Source organism: Aquarana catesbeiana, linkage group LG08 (genome assembly GCF_042186555.1).
Source record: "Aquarana catesbeiana isolate 2022-GZ linkage group LG08, ASM4218655v1, whole genome shotgun sequence".
NCBI classification, from domain to species: domain Eukaryota; kingdom Metazoa; phylum Chordata; class Amphibia; order Anura; family Ranidae; genus Aquarana; species Aquarana catesbeiana.
The window spans coordinates 71,767,533-71,793,301 of record NC_133331.1 but is presented as its reverse complement, the minus strand read 5'-3'; the positions used below and the strand labels follow the sequence as shown (position 1 = coordinate 71,793,301).

General features: G+C 42.5%; 1 protein-coding gene across 1 annotated transcript in view; it reads left to right on the top strand.

Moving 5' to 3' along the window:
- The window catches only part of LOC141105835 (ephrin type-B receptor 5-like), a 113,220-nt gene that overhangs the window by 43,243 nt on the left and 44,208 nt on the right, over nucleotides 1–25,769 (top strand). The window contains exons 4-6 of the mRNA XM_073595966.1: nucleotides 15,175–15,333; nucleotides 17,357–17,689; nucleotides 25,282–25,406. Coding sequence (XP_073452067.1) covers nucleotides 15,175–15,333; nucleotides 17,357–17,689; nucleotides 25,282–25,406 — 617 coding nt within the window. The remainder of the gene's footprint in view (nucleotides 1–15,174; nucleotides 15,334–17,356; nucleotides 17,690–25,281; nucleotides 25,407–25,769) is intronic.

Sequence of the window (25,769 nt, the reverse complement as noted above, 5' to 3'; positions counted from 1 at the left end):
CGGAGATAATTCCGAAAATCATCCGGATCATTCTCCTGGAGCTCCCGCAGCAAAGGCATATAAAATAATTGGTCATGATTAATAAAGCAACCAATTTTTGGTCCAAGAAATCCTACTCCTCCTGTTCCTGGACTGAACTTGGGTCAAAGCAATAACTCCAAGGCCAACAATAAATAACACGTTTTATCCTCCGATTCCGAAACATGTCTGGTTGATGAATGGTCGTTCGGAAACTAACTGAAAAGCACGAAATGAAAAGCGTGAATCAACACTCACCAAACTTCTACTAACACAAAATTAGCAGAAGGAGCCCAAAGGGTGGTACCTGATAATTGAACTTCCTCTTTATACTCGCGTACTACGTCTAATACGTCACTACGTTCATGTTTGTTGGCCGACAATTCCTCGCCGTTTGTATGCAAGACAAGTTCCTGGCCAACGCCCTTCAGACAAAGTCTGACGTTTTGTCTACGGAAGATGTGCGGTTTCCTGTGTTTTTGTTTTTGTTTTTTTTGACAATTTGGTGTTGGGCAGATTAAAAAATGCAAATTGGGGTAAAAACGCACTACATGCTTTTCTGCAGCTTCTCCATTAAAGTCCATTGAACCAAAAAAGCACTGTTTTGCACTTTAAAAAAGTCCCTGACCCTTTCCAAAAATGCAGCAGCTGAAAAAAGCATGTGAGCGTGTCCCATAGGAAGCCATGTTAAATGAACTGTAGTGCGTTTCTGCAAAAAGCACCAAAAAACGCATAGGTGTGAACCAGGCCTAAATTGTTTCATGGAATCACACATCATCTGATTAATAAAATCAAAGCGGGTGTGGCCACCTTTAATAGTGCTGTTGATGTTGCGCATCCCACAATAGTTTTGCCAATGTTAATAAATATATTTTCAATACAACAACACTCAAATTATTATTGGTGCACGCAACATAATCTCCGAAATACCAACTAAATAACATCAATAAAACTGAATATAAATGCGAAATGCGTACATTGTGGCTTTTTTGTGCAGCGGTAAAAATCGAAGATTCAGAAAACTGGAAATAACATATTAAAAGCCTTTACTGCTTCAGAACTGGGCACTTCCAGGTCCATTCAAAGCCACAAGGAGATCAATCAACGTGAGGCTCTACTTCTATATCTTTCCTTCATAGGCTCTGTATAAGTTACCTAAGTTTTGGACAGGTTTACTTTAAACTGGACTTTACAATAAAGTGAAAAGTCTCCATAAATAAATCCCTGACGTGTCACGGGAACAGTAATTTGTTTTAAAAAAAATGTTCATTAAAAACGAAATCTGTGTTTGAGATCCAGTCTAGCGACTTTGTCTAGGCGGAGATGATGTAACCGTCTGCTGCAGGTAGGAGAAAGCATTTCCTTAGTCTCCTCTTTCCCAGTGATCAGTCTGCACTAGACATGTGCAATTAGTTTTGTTCCAAATTAGTTTTTTAACAAATTTTGACAAATTCGTTAATTCGGAAAAATTCTAATTAACGAAAACCTGTTTTAACAAATTTTTCCGAAGATTCATAAATTCGAATATTTGAAAATTCAGAAATTCAAAAATCCGAAAACAAGAAAATTTGAAAATCTGAAATAAGGAACTAATAATAACTTCACTATTACTATTAAATTAAAGGTACTGGAATTTCCTTTCAAATATGGCTGATAGTGAACGTTAGCTAGATAGATAGAGAACTGCTCAGGTGCCAGGATTTACATGATTGTATCATCTTTGAGCCGGTATCTCAGTCCAAGAAGTAGATGGTGACCCTGGATGATGCCTGAATAAGGATGACTCTGGAATTTAAAGGAGAATTCTGGACAAAGGTCTTTTGGCCATACGTGTCCTGTGGGTCACAGGAGTGCACTTAGTTCTATAGTTCCATAACCTAGATTCCGCTGTCGGCTGACTTCACAGAGTCAGTCCAGATTCTGCAGGGGTCCCGACAATGTCAGAATCCTCCCAGATGCCTGACCAGCAGCTGGCTCAGCCTCTTAGCGTGCCTCTTAGAGCCTGGGCCATATGGCCACGCCCCCTCCCCAGCTCACGCCCCCTCCTAAGCACTGCGAGCACAGATCAATGACTGACAGTGCTCAGCTCGGTGCTTAACGCAGACCCGAGAACTGAGCGATCAGCGGTCTTTGATCGCTCTGCTCTCAGTGTAGAGCCGGCAGAGGACAGCTGCAGCATGGGATCTACTGTATTCTGCATCCACCTAGGTGAGTATAAATGTTTTTTTTTAATTTTTAAAGCCTGCGTTTCTCTTTGAGGACCGGTTCCCACAGGTTCTGACTTTGGGAGCACATGTCGCATGATATATAAAAATCAAGGATTCCCTGTGAGAGCCATCTTAACTGGTCTGACTTGTGTCCATCCGACTATGGACAAGGTTCCTGCACTACTTTGGTCAGATTTCTGTCCAATTTCAGCCCATAGAATTGAATGTAAGTCGCATCCAAGTCGGATCAGCATCTTAACTGAGTGCTCATTCACATGGAGGGGGGATCTGGTGGCCTCCTTTCTTAAAGGGAGCTTCCAGATTCTGATAAGCCCTCTGCCCGCAAACCCCTACAACCACAGCTAGGGGTTGTGGGGCAGAGCCCCCGCCCCAAAGCACCCCCCTTCATGTTGAGGGCATGTGGCCTGGTATGGTTCCCCCTCCTTTTCTGACCTGCCGGGATGCATGCTCGATAAGGGTCTGGTATGGATTTGGGGGGGGAGGGGGGCCTCACACCGTTTTTTTTTTTTTGTCAATTTGGCGTGGAAATCCAGACTCAAGTTACACTCATCTCAAAGTCGGATCCTGCTCATTAAAGTCGCATGGAAGTTGGACCTAGTCGGATCGGAAGTTGTGTGACTTTGGTGTCGGAGTGGTGTGAACCCGGCCTCAACTCTAATGAATGAGCCAATGGGTAGACAATCTGAGACGCTATGTGCAATGAACCATGGTTTCTTTATATAAAAAAAACAAAACGAAAAAAACCCAGAAAAATGAATCAAATAAATAATGTAATAATATTAATAAAAAGCTGATCCTGGTTTAGCCGCAGTTGGTTTAGTAGTGGACAGATTATTGCTGTGAAATATAGTATTACAAATATGGTTATGTCTACTCTAGCTGCCAATGTTATGGTTGAGGACTGTGTGCCCTCGCTTTCTAAATGTTTCCAGTATGTTTCCCTGTTTTGCTATGGTGGTCCTAATGTCCCGGCCATGAAGGGTGCTAGATATGGTCTTTAACAGCTATTAATACATTTCATTTGACTTTACAGTATTTTCAGTAATGTTATGCTGGGATATCTTCTTGAGTGGCCAACATGCATCTTTTTTGCCTGTTTGTACGACTTTGTGACATCTCAAACCTTTTACCTGATTTAAAAAAAAAAAAAAAATATTATTATTATTATAAATAAATTAATAAATACAAATGAATCAAATCAAATATTAAATAAAAATAAATACAATAAAGCAATATATACAATGATCGTTCAGGGACTGTGAGTACGCTGTTTGTTTGCATGCTGACCAATACTCAAGCGACATCTTCTGTAACAAAGGATTTTGGTCATTAATCCTCTTTTTTTCCCTGCTATATCTTTCCATACATTGCCTTCATACACTCCCTTTCATTTATCAGGAGGGATCCATTGCTGATTACGTCGGTCTAATCTCTGAAATCGCTTTAGACATAATCTCTTATTTGGGTGGAAGACTGAAAAGGAAAAACAACCAGGCTGCAGAAGGTCTTTAGAATGCTGAATTTAAGAAGGGGTAAATGCCAGTGTTGATGAGGGAATGCTTCCTGCAGCGCTATTGTGTTCTGCCGGCAACAGGGCGTGAGGAGACTTCTTGGCTGGCAGAACACAAAAGGGTTGATTTACTAATGGGGCAAATAGACTGTGCACTTTGCTCCAGAGCTTAGTAAATGAGCAGAAGCTCTGCTGACTTCCATCATATGCAAGCAAAAATGCATCCGTGATTTAGATAAGGGGGGGGGGGCAGTTTGAGTTTGGAGGTTGACTGTTGATAAATTTAAAACGTTTAACCCCTGGGTGCCAGCTGCACGCAAATATGTGGCCTCTCAGGGCCTGGTCCTTGGTGCCGAGAGGCCACATATTTGTGTTAATTGCTGTCAATACAACTGTGCTGAGAGCGCTAACACTGACATATAGCGCAAGGGGGTATTGTAAAAAAATCAGCTTTGGGTGTCAAATATTATGGATATGCCATGTTATTTATTCTTTTATTTAAAACTTTTAACAGGTTACTGATTATGCCATTTTACTGTCAAATGTAGGTATAATACTTAATAGGGGTCTTCTGAAATTTATTTCAAGAGTTCCTCTGGGGTAAAAAGGTTGAGAGAGGCTGGTTTAGATCTTGAAATGTCTGAGGCGGATGAACCCTGGGGTGGAAGTCTGGCCACGCAGTGGTGCTAAGGTTAAAATTCCCTGTTGTGGGCCTGACAGTTCTAGGTTTTCAGGCACGTTTCCACCAGAAGGGCTGTCAGAAATGGTAATGAATCTGTATTATGTGGCCATTTTAGATGCATACATTGCTTATCAGAGCTGGATGGTCATTGTCATTTGTTTGTAGCTGTCCTAACCTTTTATCTGGTCTCTGGTGGCTTGTAATATACAACATACTGAAAGACGCACACATAAGCAGCATGAAAAGACACTCAGTGCTGTACATCGCCTGCAGCTACTTATTCGTAATGTTTCCAAGTCATTTCTTTCCCAGTGTCTTGCTACCAGTCTCTACTAGTGTTCCTGTTCATATGTTTTTTGTTAGTATTTATCTAAATTTGTTTTTGGATTTAAAGGATCAATAAACCTAGATGTTAGAGCAGCTCTTTTCAACCAGAGTTTCGTATGACCCTAGGGTTCCTCAAGAACAACCTTTCTCTATCAGGGTTCTGTGGGAGCCTAGGGTACCTCTAAAAAAACAATTCTCTACCAGAGTTTCATCTGAGCCGAGATTTCCTCTAGAGCAGCCTTTCTCAACCAAAGTTCAATATCCCCTTAGGGTTTCTCAAGAAAAACTTTTCTCTACCAGGGTTCTGTTGAAGCCTAGGGTTCCTCTAGAACAACGATTCTCTACCAGGTTTCTGTCAAAGCCTAGGGTTTCTCAAAAGCAGCCTTTCTCAAACAGAGTTCAATATGATCCTAGAGTTCCTCTAGAACAACAATTCTCCACCAGGGTTCTGTCAGAGCCTAGGGTTCCTCTAGAGCAGTCTTTCTCAACCAGAGTTCAATATAACCCTAGGTTTCCTCTAGAACATGTGTCAAACACAAGTCCGACAGGCCATTTTATTTGGCCCTCGCACCTCTCCTACAGCTGCGGCACCCTCCTTGTCTCCGCCCCCTCAGCAGTCAGCAGCAGAGAGGAGAACAAAGCTCCACCAGATCCTGCGCTTCTCCATGCAGCTGTGGAAAGGCTTATCTCTGCCACCCCCACCATCTCAGCAGTCAACAGCAGAGAGGAAGACACAACTCCTCCTACACTTCCTGCATCTCTCTGTGCAGTTGCAGCATCCCCTTGTCTCTGCCTCCCCTGTTGTCAGACTGAGGCAGCTGACTCCAGCCCTCCTCTGGTCCTCCTCCAGACCCTTCACTTTCTGCTTCCCAGCTCCACCACCAGCTTCTTCCCGGCACCAACACAATGTTAGGGGGGGTGCACTGTGATGTAAGGGAGGGTGGGAGATTCTTGACTTCTGATGGTGGGGTGGGGCTCTTGACATTTTATGTAAGGAGGGGTGGGATGCTTGGGACATCTAGTCTTACAGATACAGCTGGCCCTTTGGGGGAAACCATAATGCTGATGTGGCCCACGATGAAATTGAGCTTGGCACCTCTGCTCTATAACAACCTTTCTCTACCAAGATTCTGTGGGAGCCCAGGGTTCCTCTAGAACACAGATTTTCTACCAGAGTTCCATCAGAGCAAGGAGTTCCTCTAGAGCAGCCTTTCTCAACCAGAGTTCAATGGGAGCATAGGGTTCCTCTAGAACAGGGGACTCAAACTGGTGGCCCACCAGCTGTTGCGAAACTACAAGTCCCGTGAGGCATTGCAAGGCTGACAGTTACAAGCATGACTCCCACAGGCAGAGGCATGATGGGACTTGTAGTTTTGCAACAGCTGGAGGGCCACCAGTTTCAGACCCCTGCTCTAGAACAACCTTTCTCTACCAGGGTTCCATGATACCCTAAGGTTCTTCTAGAACAGGGGTCTCCAAACTTTCAAATAAAGGGCCAGTTTACTGTCCTTCAGAATTTAGGGAGGCCAGATTGTGGCCAGTGGGGGTAGAAAATGTCCCGGGCCCAGCATCAGTGAGAATAAACATTGATCCAGGGTTGGTGATCAGTAGGAGGAGTAATGCCCCATAATTGATATTAGTGGGAGGAATAGTGCCCCACCATTGGTATCAGTGGCAGGTAATATGCCCCACTGTTGGTGTCAGTGGGAGGAATAGTGCCCCAAGGGCCGGATAAAGACTAGCTTGGGCCGCAGTTTGGAGACCACTGCCCTAGAACAACCTTTCTCTACCAGATTTACATGGGACCCTAAGGTTCATCCTGATGTTGCTAGGGGTTCCTTGATCAGAGAAAAATCGTGAATTGATCTCCCCTGTACACTGCCCAGCAACACAGTACTGACATTTTTCACTTACTATCAAGTAAGGAGTCATTTCTATACTGACCACTAATATTAGGGAACACCACAGTTTTTACTGTTTGCATTACTTTTCATCTTACAATTATTTATTTATTCTCAAAAACCCCAAGACTGCTGTAATTGCATGTAATGTCAGCAGCCCCAGCAAACTTAAGCCGGCCATACAAGGATCGAAACTTGGCAGGTTCTACTGATGGACTTCTGCGTAACCAGCCTATTTGAAATTTTCTGCACGATCAGCGCCAGCAGCACTAAACAGTGTATTCTGATGGCAGGGATGTCTCCCCGCCATCAAAACACAACAGCTCAGCAGGAAGGAATACCCCTCCACCTTGAATGTGTGGATGGGGGAATCGGGTCATTTTTTTTGGTTCAACCCGCTGGTTGAGAAAAAAAAAAAAACAATAATGTATGGGTTGTCTTAGAGCTCTCAGAGGACCTGGGTCAGCACAGAGAGTAATCAGACATTCTCAAAAGAAGGGATGGCTATGATGTGTAAGGAGGAAGGCGGCTATGCTAGGGAATTGACTCTTCCTGGAGTACAGCTGGTGGCAACTGTGGGTGAAGGGGGTTACTGGAGGGGACTGAGAGTTTCTTCAGGAGCTCGGGGGCTTTCCAGAGGAACTATAGTAGTCTAAAGTGCACTGCAGAGACTGGGGCACTGTGAGAAACTTTTGGAGGTGAGGGCACTATGGGGGCTGGAGATTGTAGGAAACTAGGGGGCACTGCAGGTGACCAGGGGATACTGTATGAGGTAAAGGTACACTGTGGGGGCTGAGGGTTCTCAGGGGTTTTGGGGGCACTGTGCGAGGTTGAGACTGTGGGAGTGAGAGGATCTGCAGGTGGCTATAGACCTGAGAGGAGAGAGGCCACGGCCCGATGGGTGAAGACCACTGACATAGAGACTTCTCCTATCATTCAAATTTGCTAAATTATTCTAGTGTAAACATTTATTTACACCAGTTTCCAATTGTCTTTATTTGACCTGGGGACCTTGATGTATTGAATGGCCATCAATGATTTAAAAATATCTTCTCCATAAAATATTCATTGTTTTGTTGCTTTACATGATTGCAACATCAAGCAAAGACTCCGTCCACCTTTTTATTTTATTACTGTGTTCCCTGTGGCAAGAGGAAAACAAAATCTGAAACATTTATCTTCCCCCCAATGAATCTAGGTCACCAGCCCCAAAGCGCAAACCGACTTCTGCCTCTTGTAGAGTGAAATGTCACTCTACACAAAGAACGTCAGACAGAAACCGACAAGATGCTCCAATATGTGCATTTTCATTATGGGTGCAGAAAGAATAAACGTAATATCAACATTAAAGGAGAACTCCTGGAAAGGATGTAAAATCACTATTTCAGGGAGACTCCACAAAATATGTACAATTCATAAGAAATGCTATACTAAGACTGCAGAGGCCCCCCTTTGCTCTTAAAACAGGTTCTGGCCTTCATGGCATGGATTCCACATGCCACCAATGTTCCCTTAAGGTACTGGTCCATGTTGACATTGATGTTTGCATTGTCCAGATTTGTTTCCTGGTCTACCCCATCCCAGAGGTGTTCTGTTGATTTCACATCTGGTACTTGGCATAATAGCTGCATTATTTCATAGACAATAAAATTAATTAGACCAGACAACATTTTTTCCAGTCTTCAGACATCCAGATCTGATGATCCTGTGCCCACTGCAAACTCAGTTTTATGTTCTTAGCTGACAAAAGTGGGGCATGACATGGACTTCTACCGTTACAGCCTTTCTGTCTGAAGGTTTGAGTGTGTAGGCAGGTTAAACTGTGTTTGGTTGCTAAAGCAAGATAGCAGCAGGCCCAGGCTGGGGGAAAGGGTGAAGTGCTGCAAGCTCGGTTCCTAGGCTTTTGGTTCTAGCCAGCCCACCTGTGCTATTAAAAGGGGGACGGGTTAGGTCCATGAGCCGCATAATGGATCAAGAGTGGTTCTGTGTGTTCCTGTACTGTCTCAAAGTTGCCAACAGTCCCAATTTTCCCAGGACATTCAAGGTATTCAGACCCATGTCCTGGCCTCTCCTTGCCCCGGGAAAATTGACTTTGTCCCGGTGTTCTGTAGGCGAACCGTCAGATCACCAGGACGGCTGCAGCTTCCGGGTGTGAAAACATGGCTGCACAATCTCCCTCCGGCTAGCAGGTCTCTCCCCTGTTTACAGTGGAGAGGGGAGGGGCCTCTGACCTGGCAGCTAATCGGCTTCTCTCTTCAGTGCACAAGCAGAGCAATTCACTTGTACATTGAAGCCGATTAGCTGCCCAGGAGATCCCGTGGGCACCACAGAGCGTCCATCCACCCACCCCCTCAATTCTTAGTAAACTGACAGCCATAGATGCAGGGGGAGATGCTGCAGGCACCACAGCTGCAGGTGGGTGGCCATGGGGTGATATGGATGTTCTGTGTGTTGGGGAGGTTATAGAGCTGTGTTGGGGGTTGGAGGTGCACATCAAGTCCTGTACCATGTCCGCAACCTCTATGATTGTCTTCTGTACCATGTCCGCACCCTCTCTGACCGTCTCCTGTACCATGTCCGCACGCTCTCTGATCGTCTCCTGTACCATGTCCACACCCTCTCTGAACGTCTCCTGTACCATGTCTGCACCCTCTCTGATCGTCTCCTGTACCATGTCCACACCCTCTCTGAACATCTCCTGTACCATGTCTGCACCCTCTCTGATTGTCTCCTGTACCATGTCATCACATACCTGATGAAGGGTTCCTGCGTGACTCCAAAACGTTGCACTGCTCTGTGATGTGATCATGCAATAAATATCCATTTGGACGCTACCTTGTCGATCCATGGTGTGCTAACAAATATCTTCATTGTAACTTTCGGAACCAGTTCCCAGCTGGTTGTTGCTGCAGCACTCAAATCCTTGAGAGCTTATCCAGGAACGTGTGCGATGGGAATATGGAGTATTGTATCATGTCTGCATACTCTCTGACCATCTATTGTATCACGTCTGCATTTTCGGACCATCTCTTGTATCTGTTTGATGGGATCTGCCTGGGGGGGATGGTGTTTTGAGTATCTTTATCTGATAATTGTTAAACTTTCTGGAATACACATATTGCTATTGTGGTGTAGGATCTGGGCCTGCTGTCCATCCATGCCTCCCTTCTTTCTTTCTTTCTTTCTTTCTTTCTTTCTTTCTTTCTTTCTTTCTTTCTTTCTTTCTTTCTTTCTTTCTTTCTTTCTTTCTTTCTTTCTTTCTTCTCCCTCCATCCCTCTTTAATCTCAGACTCTAACCACACCCCATTTAATCCACACCCAATATTAAGTTAAACCACACCCATTTTTTGCCACGGCAACTGTGCTGTCTGTGAGTGAGATTGTTTGAAGCTGCTGAAGGCACTGGGTTTTTGGAAGACATCCAGCCATGGACAATGCCATAATGTACTTCCACCTCACCGAGTTATGCCTGGGCCAATATGCTACAATAGTCAGGGTTAGAAAAAGGACATTGTTCCCATTGAATTGTTATTCCGCATTTCTTCAGTAAAGTTGCATCAACCATTATGAGCCTGGTCAGAAGTTATTCAAAGGGGTGCATGTTGGTTTTGGCGTAGCAAAAGAACCCGGGTCTGTAAAGCTCTACGTGGTATGAAGTAACACAGTTGTGAAAAGTTAATTTGGCAAAGACAAGGAAGGGGAGTGTGGTTGGTAAGAGTAACCAAGTACAAGTTCAACACACCAAGCAACCAGTTATTAGGCATGATACCTGGTAAGGTGTCAGGTCTTCTGGTAGCGAGGGGGTCGTAATTAGGCTCTCTCCCTAGCAGTCGGTATCCAACCGGATCTGAACCCACATTACATAGATCTATAGCCTGGTCACGAGATATGAGAAGGAAGAAGAACACGCATAAGGTCTGTGCTTTGTGCTCGACGGGATCCCATTCTGTTACTGGGCGTGAAGCAATAGAGGTACGCTGGAATGGTGGAGAGGGCGCAGGCTCAGCCACTCCCTTCTAATACAACATATAAATTACAGTGTGTAGTGACATGGGACAAGTCACTTTTCAGAGGAACTCTGTAACGTACACAGGCGCAGATGACCCCGCCCACAACTTGGCGTAGTCGGCAGGGTATGCCACATAAGCCCCACGGGTGGACCTGCCCACATTAAATTTGCCAAGAGTTTGCTGAATCTTGTTAAAAATTCATCTATTGGGGTGGTCTATACTCATGTCTCCCCTGTTGCTTATTATGGAGATAATATGTTGCATTGTTAGTATTTACTTCTCAATAAACCTTTTCTACTTGTAAAAAAAAAAAAAAAAAAAAAAAAAAGGAAAAAAGGTTAAATGTGATAAATGCATTGAGTTGTTGTTGCTGCCATGTGATTGGCTGATTAGCAATTTGTGTTACCAAGCAATTAATCAAATGTGTCCTTACAAAAGTGGTCAGTGGATGTATATTTTTTACCTTTTACAATCACTTACAGCCCTCGTTCACATTAAAGCGATTTGTCACGCGATTTCACAGGTCAAATTGCATGACAAGTTGCAGCCTATTGCTGCACCGTTCCTATTGGTGCGAAGCCGACTTTGTGGCACCGCACCGATTTTCAAAAGTAGTTCCTGCACTACTCTTGTCAATTTCGTGTGCGACTTCAATAGACATCTGTGCATGAAGCCACACAGATGTCTTTCAATTTGCACCCGAAGTTGCACTGAAATGCGGATTTGAAAGAAGAAGTCGCACGATTTCAAAGTTCAATGTGAACCAATCCATTTAAAACTCCATGTACATCTAAGACTATCTTGTCCACAGTGTGACAACGCTGCAGAGCGATTTCACCGCAGAATGAACAGTGTTGTCACATTTACAGGAAGTGAAAAAACAATGGATCTATTGGCAGGATCAACAGGTAATTAAACCGTTACAGGGAAGGACTGCTGTCACAATACAAGTGACAGACTGCATCATATACTGTCATTTTCAATTTTGCCCATCGTCCTACTTTAAATGAGCACATACTTGAAGCGTATTACAAATTAAATGTAATTAGTGTTAATTAACCGTTGTCTCATTTTGCACGCAACCTTGTTTCGGCTTCCTGTATGAGAGAATGGCTTTTTTAGAATAGTAGTTGGCCTGTGCGGTCCCCTGCGGTCACTCCTGTTCATCCATGTAGAATGGCCGTGTCTCTGAATACTAAGAGAGAGAGAGAAATGTCTCCGCCTGCAGAAACCCGGCTAGAGAAAGCCTTAATTAAGGTTGAAGCAACATGGGAATCCCAGGGAGCCGTGTTTTAGCACACATTTACATTACATTTACATGCCGCTTTTTCTTGCGCATGGCTGGGCATGTCAATAGTGGATGCATTAAGAAGAGGAAGCATGCATAAATCCCCGTCGTGTGCAGGCAGACAATGGCAGATAATATGCACTGTGATGTCACTTCCTCCTTGTAGCAGATTTTTGGGTGCCTGAAAAACTCTTAAAATTATCCATATGTAGGTTTATGTAGGCTGAACTTTGTTTAGCTTTACTTACTGTCAAATAGTGTAAGACTGTAGTTTCTTCTTTCTGCTCACCCCAGCAAAAAAGTTCTTAAGATACGGGGGGGGGGGGGCGGGTGCGGGAAGGATTGGCGATCATGTGACCACTGTCACAGCGGTCGCATGATCTGGAGGCGGTCCCATCTTTGACAGCTCAGTCTCTGTGCTGGGAGTGAGCAGTGAGCACAGTAACATCAGCCACCAAGTAACGCTAATGCCCATCCTTTGAGTTACATGGGCAGCAACAGGTTAAAGTGGATCTTTTAGCATTTTTACAAGTCTGCATGAATAAATTATTGACATCCCATAATATACTGCAATTACATTTTTTTTTTTTTATAAAAAAAAGCTCCAACTTCTATCAGTAAAAAGTAGACATGTGAAGAATGAAATCATTTGTTTTGAAATAATTTGTTTAGTTAAATTAGTTTAACCTGTTACATTTAAATAGTATAGAAAAGAATAGATTAGAATAGAAAATAAAAGAATAGTATAGAAAAAACAATAGAATAGAACCACCTTCCTATTCCAACATATTCTATTAAAAAAAAAATTGTTTCTATTTGAATTTTTGGAAATGGTTATATTCTTTCTATACTATTGTTTATTGTTTTTTTAATTCTATTCTTTTCTATTGTCTTATTTTATATTCTATTCTAAACAAAAATCAAAAGTAGCTGTGCTGAAAAACTTGAATAATAAAATGAGGATGAAACAGTTAAATCACCTCTCAATGTGAGGGTTATACACCCGTAATGTAGTGACAAGTAGTGAAAAAACGTATTTATACCACATCAAACAAAATGAATATAACATGGAAAAATGAGGTGAATTGAGTCCATTCCAAAAGTGTGAAGAGAAGGGAAAAAGTTCACTAGCAGAACACTCCTTCAGAGATGGGTGAGACAAGCATCCATGCGATGTAAGTAATACGAATATGACACCCAGAAGAACGTGGTGACAGAAGGGTTCCTCCACCAATACAAATGCTGCCCCTTACCAGCTCCTTTGATCTCTTGTTAGGGAGATCATACAGGCGTGTGGCTATCTACCCCAGCCTCGGGTCTTGGTAAGGACGGATCCCAATGTATCTCTCCACCATGGGTCTTCTAAGCAGTGGTTGGGCACTCATCCCCCATAAATAGACAAAAAAGGCTTCCATAGCGTGATATGTTTCACAGAATTTATTAAGATAAAAAAGAATTGCACTTACAGTTATGCTGTAAAACACAGGCTCATAAAAACAAAGGCCGGCCGGCTTCACAATGCTGCCCATCGCTTCCGGGATCAGCGTGGTAGTGTGTGGTGACGTCGGCGCCGCTCCTCCCTATTCTATCCAATTCTATCCTTTTCTATTCTATTCTTTTCTAATCAAATTCAATTTGAAAATCGAATTTCGCAAGATGGTTATATTCTTTCTATTCTGTCGTTTTTTTTCTATACTATTCTATTCTATTCAAATTCGAATTGATTCTTTTTGAATTTTGGGAAATTATTATATTCTTTCTATTCTATTGTTTTTCTAATTATATTCTTTTCTATTCTATTATAGTCTAGTCTTTTCTTTTCTATTCTTTTTTTTTCTATTTTTTATTCTTTTCTTTTCTTATGTATTCAAATTTATTCAATTTGAAATTCAAATTTTAGAGGATGGTTATATTCTTTTTATTGTATTCAATTATTTTTTTATCTATTCATTTCTATTCTGTTCTTTTATTTTCTATTTTTTTCTATTTTACTCTATTATATTCTGTTCTTTTATTTTCTGTTATATTCTATTCTGTTTTTTTTATCTATTCTATTCCTTTATTTTCTATGTGATTTTATTCCCTTTGGAAATCAGAAAACTATTTGAATGGGAAAACCTTTCGAATTGATTTGAAAACTATTCAAACTGATTCAAATTTGAATTCCGTCTGAATTATTTTTGTCCGTTATTTCAGGTTTGTTGAAATTTGGTACTATTGTAATGCTGGCCATACATGGATAGAAAATTGTTCGTCAAAAACATTCGGAATTAAAATCTGTCGAACGTACATGAGATAACAACATCATTGCAGCAATAGATGCCGCCCAATTATCATCATATTATCGATCGATAACATAAACGGTCGATTTTTCGTCGATCGATTACACACTCTGGGGTTCAACTTTAACACGCACATGCGCTGTAGATTTGTGTGAACTGTTTTCGATAAATTTCACTACTAACGTTTCGAAAATCATTTGTTTCAGCGCAAATAATACAACATGTTTGGTTCGTTTCTTTGGCATAAAATGTGCATTTTAAGAATTGAAATTTGCTCTCTAACGTTTCGAAAGTCGAACGATGGAGTGTATCAAACAATTTTCCATCCGTGTATGGCCAGCATAATTTGGAAATTCAAATACATCCGAATTTCTGAAAAATTTTAATTTGGCCAAATTTTAATTTGGAACAAAACGAACTGCACACGTCTAGTAAAAAGCCATCTTTGACCTCCAGTCTAGTGACTTTGCCTAGGCTAAGATGATGCCATCCGTCTGCTGCAGGCAGGAGGAAGCATTTCCTCAGTCCCCTCTCCCCCAGTGATTAGACTGCACATTGTAACTTTGTAGCAAGTCACAAGGTAAAAGGCTGCAGCAGGGGCTGACATGGGTTAAACATTTCAAGAACACAACCAAAAACTGCACAGGCACCCCAAGATTACTAACATTGCTTATCATGTGACCAGAAGGACCTTGCAATTTTCCTATCAATCTTTATTCGAAAATCTACAAGTATATGGGCAGACTTACATGGGTAAGCACTATATACTAAACTATATTCACTCATTTTGCTTCCGAAGATATAAAAACAATACCGATGATCTTCTAGAATCTAATTTCTTCATGCGAGAACCATCCCATGCATCCTGGAAAAATGTATTCCTGAAAAGGCTACAATAAATGCTAAATGTCATTCTATATATTTGCAGTTTGCCTGCCCGGGACATACAACCCGACTGATGCTTCCACAGATCGCTGCCATCCCTGCCCAAGTAATAGCAATTCTACAACATCAGGGGCGATTACCTGTACATGTAACAGGGGATTCTACCGCACCCCCGAGGAGTCCCCGAATTCTCCTTGTACAGGTGAGTAACACTACAGGAGGACATGACATGAACTAACACCATTCCTAATGTCTACATCAGCCTTACTCCCCCTGAGCTGTGTGCCCTCCTAGGCTTCTTCCACAAGCAGGCACACTGGTGAAAAGATTAGTGATCTACTGATTTTCTGCCTGCACTGACCTCCAATACAAGGGGTCACTGACCAACACTGCAAGGGTCCCATCTACACTGACCACCAATGTAAGGGTCACTTATACACTGACCACCAATGTAAGGGTCACTCATACACTGACCACCAATGTAAGGGTCACTTATACACTGACCACCAATGTAAGGGTCACTTATACACTGACCACCAAAGCAAGGGCCACTTCTACGCTGACCACCAATGTAAGGATCACTTCTACACTGACCAGTGACCACCAATGTAAGGATCACTTATACACTGGCCAACACTGTAAGGGTCACTTCAACACTGGCCACCGATATGTAAGGGTCACTCCTACATTGACCAGAGCTGTAAGGGTCACTTCCACACTGACCACCAATGTAAGGGCCACTTCTACACTGACCACCAATGTAAGAGTCACGTCTGCACTTATCACAAATGTAAAGGTTGCTTCTTCACTGACCAACATTGTTGGGCCTTATTCACATGGAGCACATGAGTCCATTCCCTGTGTAATGACCGTGTTTACCTGCATGGGGATGCAGATGTTCTGTGTATCCCTGTGCAGGCACTCCCACTGTTGTCAATTGGAACGCAGTGGCTGCATGAACACATCCACTGCCCCCGAATTGACAGCCATAAAGGTGCACATCCCTGAATGCAAACAGTGTGTAGACTGTGTCTGTGCAGCTGCTGCGTCCCAATTGACATGAAGGTTAATTGAGTCACCTACTGTTTCTGTCTGTATGCTAGTATTGTGTCCACTTCACCTCATTACCAAACTTTTGTGGGATGTTTATGCTGGCTGTTCATTAGATGTACTGTTAGATGTACTGATGACCTTACTGTTTACAGTGTGCATTGTTTAGGATAATGTGAACAAGATCCTACCTGATTTTGTGTGGTATATATTCTGTGTAAGTTTACAATAAAGGCAGTTCCAGGTTTCACCTAAGCTAGTGTCCTCTAGTTCTTGGGTGGAATATTCAGCTATAATTCCTGGTTCCTGGTTCCAGAATGGAGAAAGCTGTATCTTGATGAAGGCACCCAGACTGGGTGCCAGGCGGTCTTTCACAGTGGCCAACGTAGGTAGAAACCAGTCTGACCACAGCTCAAGAAACCTGTAGCAAGCTCAAAAGGGACACTGGTTGGGAAGCTGATCTAGATTATATTTAAAGGACTCCATTGTATACATTTGTAAGCATATTTTAGGAAAAGAAAGACCAACATTTAGAGCCTATGTTTGTTTTTTGCCACTCTCTGTGTCTGAATTTGAAAGATAGATGTTCTCTTCTTGTCAAGGTGAAAATGTAAATCTTCACAAGGCAAACATTCAGCAATAAAAAGTTGTAAGGGAGAGTTATTGCTATCTGTGTCCTTTTTTTGGAAATTTAGCCTTTGTCACTGTGACAGAAACTAAGGGAAAATCTCCCCATCAAGTGTTCAAATAGCAATATAAAAAGTAAAAGTGGCAAAGGTTGTGATCCTTCCTCCATCCATAACAAAAAAAAAAATTTCCTAAAGCAAATTAGAAAAGGAGGGATGACATGGGATTATCCAGGTAGAATTAATACAGACAGAGATTACACTGAGTTTTCACAGCTGCTATCTTGGGGTATTCTGGTGAATTGTGACCAGAGTGAGGGAGCAATAAAGATCTCAGAAAATTCTCTATGCTCAGGTACTGCTAGATGATATAGCAAAAGGGCAGACACAAGTCATTTAAAAAACATGCTGTACATTTTAAAGATAGGTGTGTTACATTTTCAGTTTATATTTTGGACCAGGGATTAAAAACATCATATGAAAAGTACATTGGGTTCATTTCCATCATTTGCTGGTAAATTGCTATATAAACTCTCCACTCTGTTCCAGGACCTCCTTCAGCAGCTTGGGATTTGAATTACGAAGTGACAGGTCCTGGATCTGTGTCCCTGACCTGGAGGACTCCTAAGGACTTGGGAGGTCGGAAGGAGGTCATGTATTCAGTGGCATGTAAAGAGTGTATGAGCGGACGCTGTCTCCGGTGTGGGAATGGAGTGATGTTCAGACCCGGCCAGGTAGAACTCACCCAGACACGTGTCCATCTCACAGGGCTCCTACCAGGCGTGGCCTACACCATGGAGGTGCAGTCAACCAATAAGGTGTCTGAAATGAGTGCTGAACAGCCAAAATACGCCTCTCTGAACCTCAGCATCAGCCAGTCAGGTCAGTCCTATTTGCATTAAAGCTGAACTCCAGGCAGATATAAAATAGGAAGGAGAATTATTGTGCTAATTACAGTCCATATATCCAATTACAGGGAATAACAGTTCCAACGTTTGTATGTGGTTGAAAAACTTAAAAGGAAGACAGCACACTGATGCAATCACAGATAAATATCCCACCACCTCACAGAAAACACACTTACCAGATAGCAAGCAAATTAGGGCAGATGGCTTTAACCCAGCCCAGGCCTTTGCTTTTCACGATCAGGATTCAGCATACAAGTTGATGTAACCCTCAATTGGATACCATAGATCCGTGGCTCCATGGGAGATGATTTGACAATCAGCCCAAAAATATAAAATACACAATTATTGCAATTCTGTATTCATTAATACACCATTAAATTTATTTTTTAATGCAAGTGTAGGTATCTGCATTTGATCAGTATCAACCTTTTTCAGTCTCTGTACAGCAGGGCTCAGACTTGGGGAGATAGAAACAAACAGCAGAAGATGCCAATTAGTTGCTTCGGAGCTAACAAGCAGTATGCTGATAGGAGGGTAGAGCAGAATGACAGAGAGAAGACAAACAAACTCCGCCCGCTTGCTGCCTGCCCGCCCACCCGCACTTACCCCATCCAGGTCGCGGGCGGCTTCCCCAGCTTCTCCTCCCGGCCAATCCGGTCACTTCTCCTGTCCAATCCAGTCTTAGGACCCGCTTCCTGTCCTGATTGGCTGGGAGGAGAAGCAGAAAGACAATAGCGAATGTTCCTTTCTTTCTTCTATTTTCATCTGGTGATCCAGCAAGTAAGTCAGTTTTTTTCAACAGAAAAGCTCTCTTGCAGGTACAGGAATAGGACAAGCCACTTAACACTGGCAGGGGTGCTTACAATGATCAGCTTTTATTTATTTATGTAAAACATTTATCCCTAAAGGAAAAAAAAACTGTTGCTTTAATTATAAAGTTATAAAGTGTGAGCTGGAGTTTGGCTTCAATTATTGTATCTAAGCCTTCGTTCACCCTAAGCCCTTTGAAATCTTGCTACTGCTTTTGAAATCGCACAATTTCAAATCCGCATTTCAGTGCGACCTGGAAGATATTTGTGCGGCTTCATGCACAGATGTCTATGCAAGTCGGACCCAAAATTGCCAAAAGTAGTACAGGAACCATTTTTGCAAATCGATGTGGCGCCGCAAAGTTAGCGTCGTACCAATTTGAACAGTGCGATTGCCAGCAATAGGATGCGACTTGTCATGCAATTTGACCTGTTAACTTGCATTACAAGCCACTCCAATGTGAACGAGTGCTGAATCTGCTAGTCCATCTAACACTCCCCTCCCCCAGACTGATAATTCTGCTGTCTTAAAGGTGGCCCCTGTGCTCCTTCATCCAGACTAAGGTGCTCTATTAGAGGAGGAGTGTTACTGGTCAGATCACCAAAAAACGGGGGGGGGGGGGGCCTAAAGAATGAAAATGAATGCAGCCACCACATCTAATGATTTGTAAGCAGCAATTTATTACATTTTTGGTTTCAGGTTTAATGCCGCTTTAATAACTTCCTTTCTTCTTGACTTTTTTCTTTGGGGGGGGGGGGGAGGTGATGAACGAAATTTTCTCAGAGATGAACTTGGCACAATAAACATTATTTACTGTCTTGCCAGCTTTTCTGGTTTATTGGTCACTGATCCTCCCATCATTATAGGATTCCTACATTATTTTCGCTCGGCTGGGCCAAGGGGTGAGAATTTCTCCGAGCGGAGCTGCGAGTTTCATGATTCCCGGCAGAGCTGGTGTTATGTTCTCACTAATGTGATGCTGTGCAGCCGATACTGGAATTGTGTTGTTTAAAGATGAACTCCAGTCAGATATAAAAATAAATAAAAAATAAATAAAATAAAAATAAAGCTGAATTCCAAGCACAAAAACAATAATTTAAATGTATTCCTCAATAGCCACAAAAGATATAAATCCTTTTTGTGTGCACTAAATGCCTTTGCAAACTCATATCGCTGTGCTGTACATAGTCTGTGCAGAGAGTAGAGCTGTGGGAGGGACCCAGCAGGCCCCACCCACTACAGAAAATGACAGGAGGGGGCGGAGACAAGACCAGTCACCCTGCACAGGGAGAGAGAGCAGCAGTGAGTCGTCTTTATTACAGGAAAAGTCTCACACTGGATTATTGCACAGATCTGGAAGAAAGACAAAGCACACCAAGATTCAAGAATAATACGCATAACAAATGTATATAGACAATATTTATTATAAGTATTTACAGTTGTGCTCATAAGTTTACATACCCTGGCAGAATTTATGATTTCTTGCCCATTTTTCAGAGAATATGAATGATAACACAAAAACAATTCTTTCACTCATGGTTAGTGTTTGGCTGAAGCCATTTATTATCAATCAGCTGTGTTTACTCTTTTTAAATCATAATGGCAACAGAAACTACCCAAATGACCCTGATCAAAAGTTTACATACCCTGGTGATTTTGGCCTGATAACATGCACACAAGTTGACACAAAGGGGTTTGAATTTCTTTTAAAGGTAACCGTCCTCACCTGTGATCTGTTTGCTTGTAATTACTGTGTGTATAAAAGGTCAATGCGTTTCTGGACTCCTGACAGACCCTTGCATCTTTCATCTAGTGCTGCACTGACGTTTCTGGATTCTGAGTCAGAGGAAAAGCAAAAGAATTGTCAAAGGATCTGCGGGTAAAGTTAGTTGAACTGTATAAAACAGGAAAGAGATATAAAAAGATATCCAAGGAATTGAGAATGCCAATCAGCAGTGTTCAAACTCTAATCAAGAAGTGGAAAATGAGGGGTTCTGTTGAAACCAAACCACGGTCAGGTAGACCAACTAAAATTTCAGCCACAGCTGCCAGGAAAATTGTTCGGGATGCCAAGAAAAACCCACAAATAACTTCAGGTGAAATACAGGGCCCTCTGAAAACATGTGGTGTGGTTGTTTTAAGATACACAATAAGGAGGCACTTGAAGAAAGATGGGCTGCATGGTCGAGTCGTCAGAAGAAAGGCATTACTACACAAATGCCGCAAAGTATCCCGGTTACAATATGCCAAACAGCACAGACACAAGCCTCAAACCTTCTGGCACAAAGTCATTTGGAGTGATGAGATCAAAATTGAGCTTTCTGGCCACAACCATAAAAGCTACATTTGGAGAGGGGTCAACAAGGCCTGTGATGAAAGATACACCATTCCTACTGTGAAACACGGAGGTGGATCGCTGATGTTTTGGGGATGTGTGAGCTACAAAGGAACAAGAAAATTTGGTCAAAATTGATGGCAAGATGAATGCAGTATGTTATCAAAAAATACTGGAGGAACATTTGCATTCATCAGCCAGGAAGTTGCGCATGGGACGTACTTGGACATTCCAACATGACAATGATCCAAAACACAAGGCCAAGTCGACCTGTCATTGGCTACAGCAGAATAAAGTGAAGGTTCTGGAGTGGCCATCTCCGTCTCCTGACCTCAATATCATTGAACCACTCTGGGGAGATCTCAAACATGCAGTTCATGCAAGACAGCCCAAGAATTTACAGGAACTGGAGGCTTTTTGCCAATAGGAATAGGCAGCTTTACCATCTGAGAAGAAAAAAGAGCCTCATCCACAAATACCACAAAAGTCTTCAAGCTGTCATTGATGTTAAAGGGGGCAATACACGATATTAAGAACTGGGGTGTGTAAACTTTTGATCAGGGTCATTTGGGTAGTTTCTGTTGCCATTATGATTTAAAAAGAGTAAACACAGGTGATTGATAATAAATGGCTTCAGCCAAACACTAACCATGAGTAAAAGAAAAGTTTTTGTGTTATCATTCATACTCTCTGAAAAATGGCCAAGAAATCAGAAAAATTCTGCCAGTGTATGTAAACTTATGAGCACAGCTGTATATGCTGTAGCTCCATCCATTTACGCATATGCATTCACATCAGCCCCTGCCCTTAAGGAGCTTACCATCTAACTCACATTCCTACATACACATAATAGGGCCAATTTAGACAGGAGCCAATTAACCCACCAGCATGTCTTTTGGAGTGTGGGAAGAAACCGGAGTACCCGGAGGAAACCCACGCAGGCACAGGAAGAACATGCAAACTTCAGGCAGGTAATGTCCTGGTTGAACCAATGACCATAGTGCTGCTAGGCGGAAGTGCTGCCAAATATTTTCTGATCAGATTTACAGTAATTATTTGTTCATTTAAAAAATCATTGCATGTATTTGTTTAAAGCGGCTAATGTGTCTGTAGTTATATCTGCCTCCTGTACCTGTCCACACAGCAGACCTCAGACTGGGAGAAGGAGGGGCAGCACTCTGAGCCAATAAGGAGCAGTAGCTCAAAAAGTCATTAATTGTGGATATTTAGCCAGGGTCTGAGTGGGGGCCAACATATAGAGTGGGCATAGTTTGGGTGTGCCCACCCAGAAAGTAAGTGGACATATTAAAAACTGTGGGTGCAGTTAACAATGGGTGGGTCTTTCTCCCCACTCCAAGGGTTAACTGCTTGTTTGTCTGTAAGCAGGTTGCCTACAACATGTTAGCTAGGAAGTTGGCTGGTCCAGGCTGGGGAAGTGTTAATGTTCTGCACTCTGTTCCCAGGCTTTTTGAACCCTCCCTATCCGCCCTGTTATATAAAGGAGGGACAAGGCCGGGTTCAGGACTCGCTCTCTCTGGGTCTCACTCATCCCTGTAGGCAGGTTGCCTACAGCATATTAGCTAGGAATTTGGCTGGCCCAGGCTGGGGAAGGGTTAATGTTCTGCACTTTGTTCCCAGGCTTTTTGGACCCTCCCTATCCGTCCTGTTATATAAAGGAGGAGGAAGGCCGGGTTTGGTGCTCACTCTCTCCGAGTCTTGCTCATCCTTGTTCCTTGAGATATTGTAGCTGTTATTGAACGCCAAGTAGGACTGCTGTGCCCAGCACTAGTCAGTTGGAAGACACCTGGAGTGTGGACAACTTCCAAGTCTGTGAGGAAACTATGTACTAATGGATTACTACCTTGTCAAGGTATGCCTGGGCAGCCTAGTTGAGTTAGATAGGAAATATCGCACTGTAATGTTGATGTTGGACTGTGCTGCAAAATTTTCAGTAACGTTTCATCAACTGTTCTAAGCTTAGTCTGAAGGCATCTAAAGGGGTGCATGAAGGTTTCTGGCGTATGAAAAAACAGGGTCAGTAAAGCACATGTGGGGTATAAAGTAAGCCACTACGGAAGGTGTACTTAGCAAGACAAACAGGAGGAGTAATGCAATTGCTATGGGTAACCAGAAATAGTGCACGGTACATTACAGCCTGTCGTGAAGTGTGGACTCTGGTGTAGATAACAGGTCCTCCAGGAGTGAGGGGGTCGGTGAACTGGCTCCTTCCCTAGCGGTCGGTTTCCCAAAGCAACCAGGACAAAACCTACAGTATGGAGACCTTGTGTACCTGGCCGCATGGTACAGGAGAGAAGGAGTTAACATATGCACCCATGAGGTCCGCGCTAGGTGCATGCCAAAACCTAATTTTGTCACTGGGAGTGAGGTGGCAGAGGTACCCTGAACTGGTGGAGAGGGCATCGGCTCAGCGGTGTTCTTCCTAAATGCAACGTACATCTACCAAGCTGAAGTGGGTAGGGACACAGGATAGCACTTTTTACAGAGGGACTAACTACTTACTGCACACGGTATTAGGCTTATCTCTAAGCCGGGGAACCACCATAATGTTTGGTTCTCACTTGACGGTAGTCCCCGCCTGGTCCCAGGTATTGATGAGCGTGCTTCACGCAAACAGGTACTACCACATGCAAGGCGAAGTTACCCTGCCTAGGGGATGATGAATAAGGGGATATACTTACCTTATTCCTCACTCCCACTGGCTTCCTTCTCTTTGTGTGACCGGTCACTTAAAGTCTCTTCCCTTCTGTGCTCGATTGGTCACAGCTTCTGATGTCATCCACATTGTACAGGAGGATGTCAAGGGCCCGTCCCCATTCTGGGACATCGGATAAGCTGCTGGGGGAGCGGTGAATAAGGTAAGTATATTACCTTATTTATCATCTCTTTGGCAAAGCGATCAGCTAACTCTTGTAATTGTAATATTGAGACTCACCACTTATTAGATGTGGTGGCTGCCTTAGTTTTCTTATTAGGCTTTTATACCTCTGTTTCACCTGCCATTCAACACCATTCTGGCCAGTAACACACCTTCTGTATTAGGGTTCCCCACAGGAAGCACCTTTGGACAGCAGCATTGTCAGTCTGGGGGGGGGGGGGTTAGATGTACTAGCACATTTAAATACACTAACAAATAAAGCCAAACTCCAGCTAATACGTTATAATCTGTTACAGCAAACATTTTTTTTTTCCTTTCGGGATAAAGGCTTTACATAAATGAATAAAATTTGATAATGGCAAGCACCCCTGTCAGTGGTAAATGGTTTGTCTCATCTCTGTAACTGATACATCTGCATGAGAGCTTGTTCTGTTGAAAAACAAAAGAACTTACTGGCTGGATCACCAGATGAAAATAATATAAAGAAAGACTAAAAAAGAAACCTAATGCAGCTCTCATATCTAAGAATTGGTAAGCTGCAATAAAATGTTTGCTTTTGGGGTTAATACCGCTTTAAATATTATTAAAATAAAGTTTTTTTTGTTTGTTTTTTTTTAAAGGGGAAAAAACCCAATATGCATTCCATGGCATAGAATATGTTAATCAATATTAAATCTAACGTTTGAAACAAATGTTAGCTTATTGAAGATTTCAGTGTTTTTTTAATCTTTTTTTATTGTTTTTAGCTACATTTCCTTTTTCATTTAATTTTTTTTTGGCCCTGTTTATAATAAAGAAAGAAAGGAAAAAAACATGATATATTTCCGAGGCATTGATTTGTAACTGATCAATTTTGAAAACTTTTGAAACAAGATGTTGAAGCTTATAGGGGAATCTAGTGTTTTTTTTTTGGTTTTTTTTATTACTTCTCCTTTTTTCATTTATTTTTTATTTTATTCTTTAGCCCTAGTTATTATAAAGAAAAAAAGATAGAAAAAAAAACAAAAAAAACGATACATTCACGAGGCAGTGATTTTTAACAGATCAATAAAAAACTTTTGAAACAAGATGTTAAAGCTTATAAGGGGTATTAGTGATTTTTTTCCAGCTAATTTATTATTTCTCTTTTTTTTTCCATTTTGCTCCGATCTTTTCCCTTTTAGCTGTGCCTTCCTCCCTTCTCTCTCTCCCCCAAGCCCTGCACTCTAACCGAATTTGTCTTTGTGACGCTTTCTCTGTATCATACGTGAGGGTCTCACAAGAGGCGGTGATGCGGTGACCCAAATTCAAAGTGACAGCTCCGGCCAAGCGTCGCCCTCCCCGAGGTCACATGTCACAGCGCGGAGCACAGAGCGCCTGTGTTATTGCATTCTCGCTGTTTTTGTGATACACGGAAAAATATGTTCCAGCTCAATTTTTTTTTTTTCCCTCCCTCTTTGAATTATTTTTATCTCTTGTACCTTTTTAAGTCCTTCTGTTTCTCTCCCTCCTGGTTTTTTATAGGTCTATTTTTTTTTCCTTCCAGTGCCATCTGCTGTGCCCATAATACACCAAGTCAGTCGGTCCACTCAGAGTATCACCTTATCCTGGCCCGAACCAGAACAACCGAATGGCAAGGTCCTTGACTATCAGCTGCGTTACCGTGAAAAGGTACCTGCTACAAGTGCTTCTCGGACTCATTATCCCTAACACAGCACACAGACATCTGCTACCAGTAACATCTGCCTCTCTACAACACAAAATCTGTGTGTAGCCCTCGGGCCAACTAGGCATTCGCCTAAAGGCTGCGCTCTTCAAATGGGCATCATATGGTATTTTAGCATTTACTCTTTCAGTCCTGTTTTGTCTGTTGTATAATTAAAGCTCAACTCCAGGCAAAAAAAAAAGTTTTCCCTTGCAGTGGGGATGTGCCCACGCTGCAAGGGTTATAGTGTTACTAAACCCACAGCAGTAAAATCAGTCTGTATATACAGTAAAGCATGCTTGGTATACTCACTGTGAAATCTAAGGGGT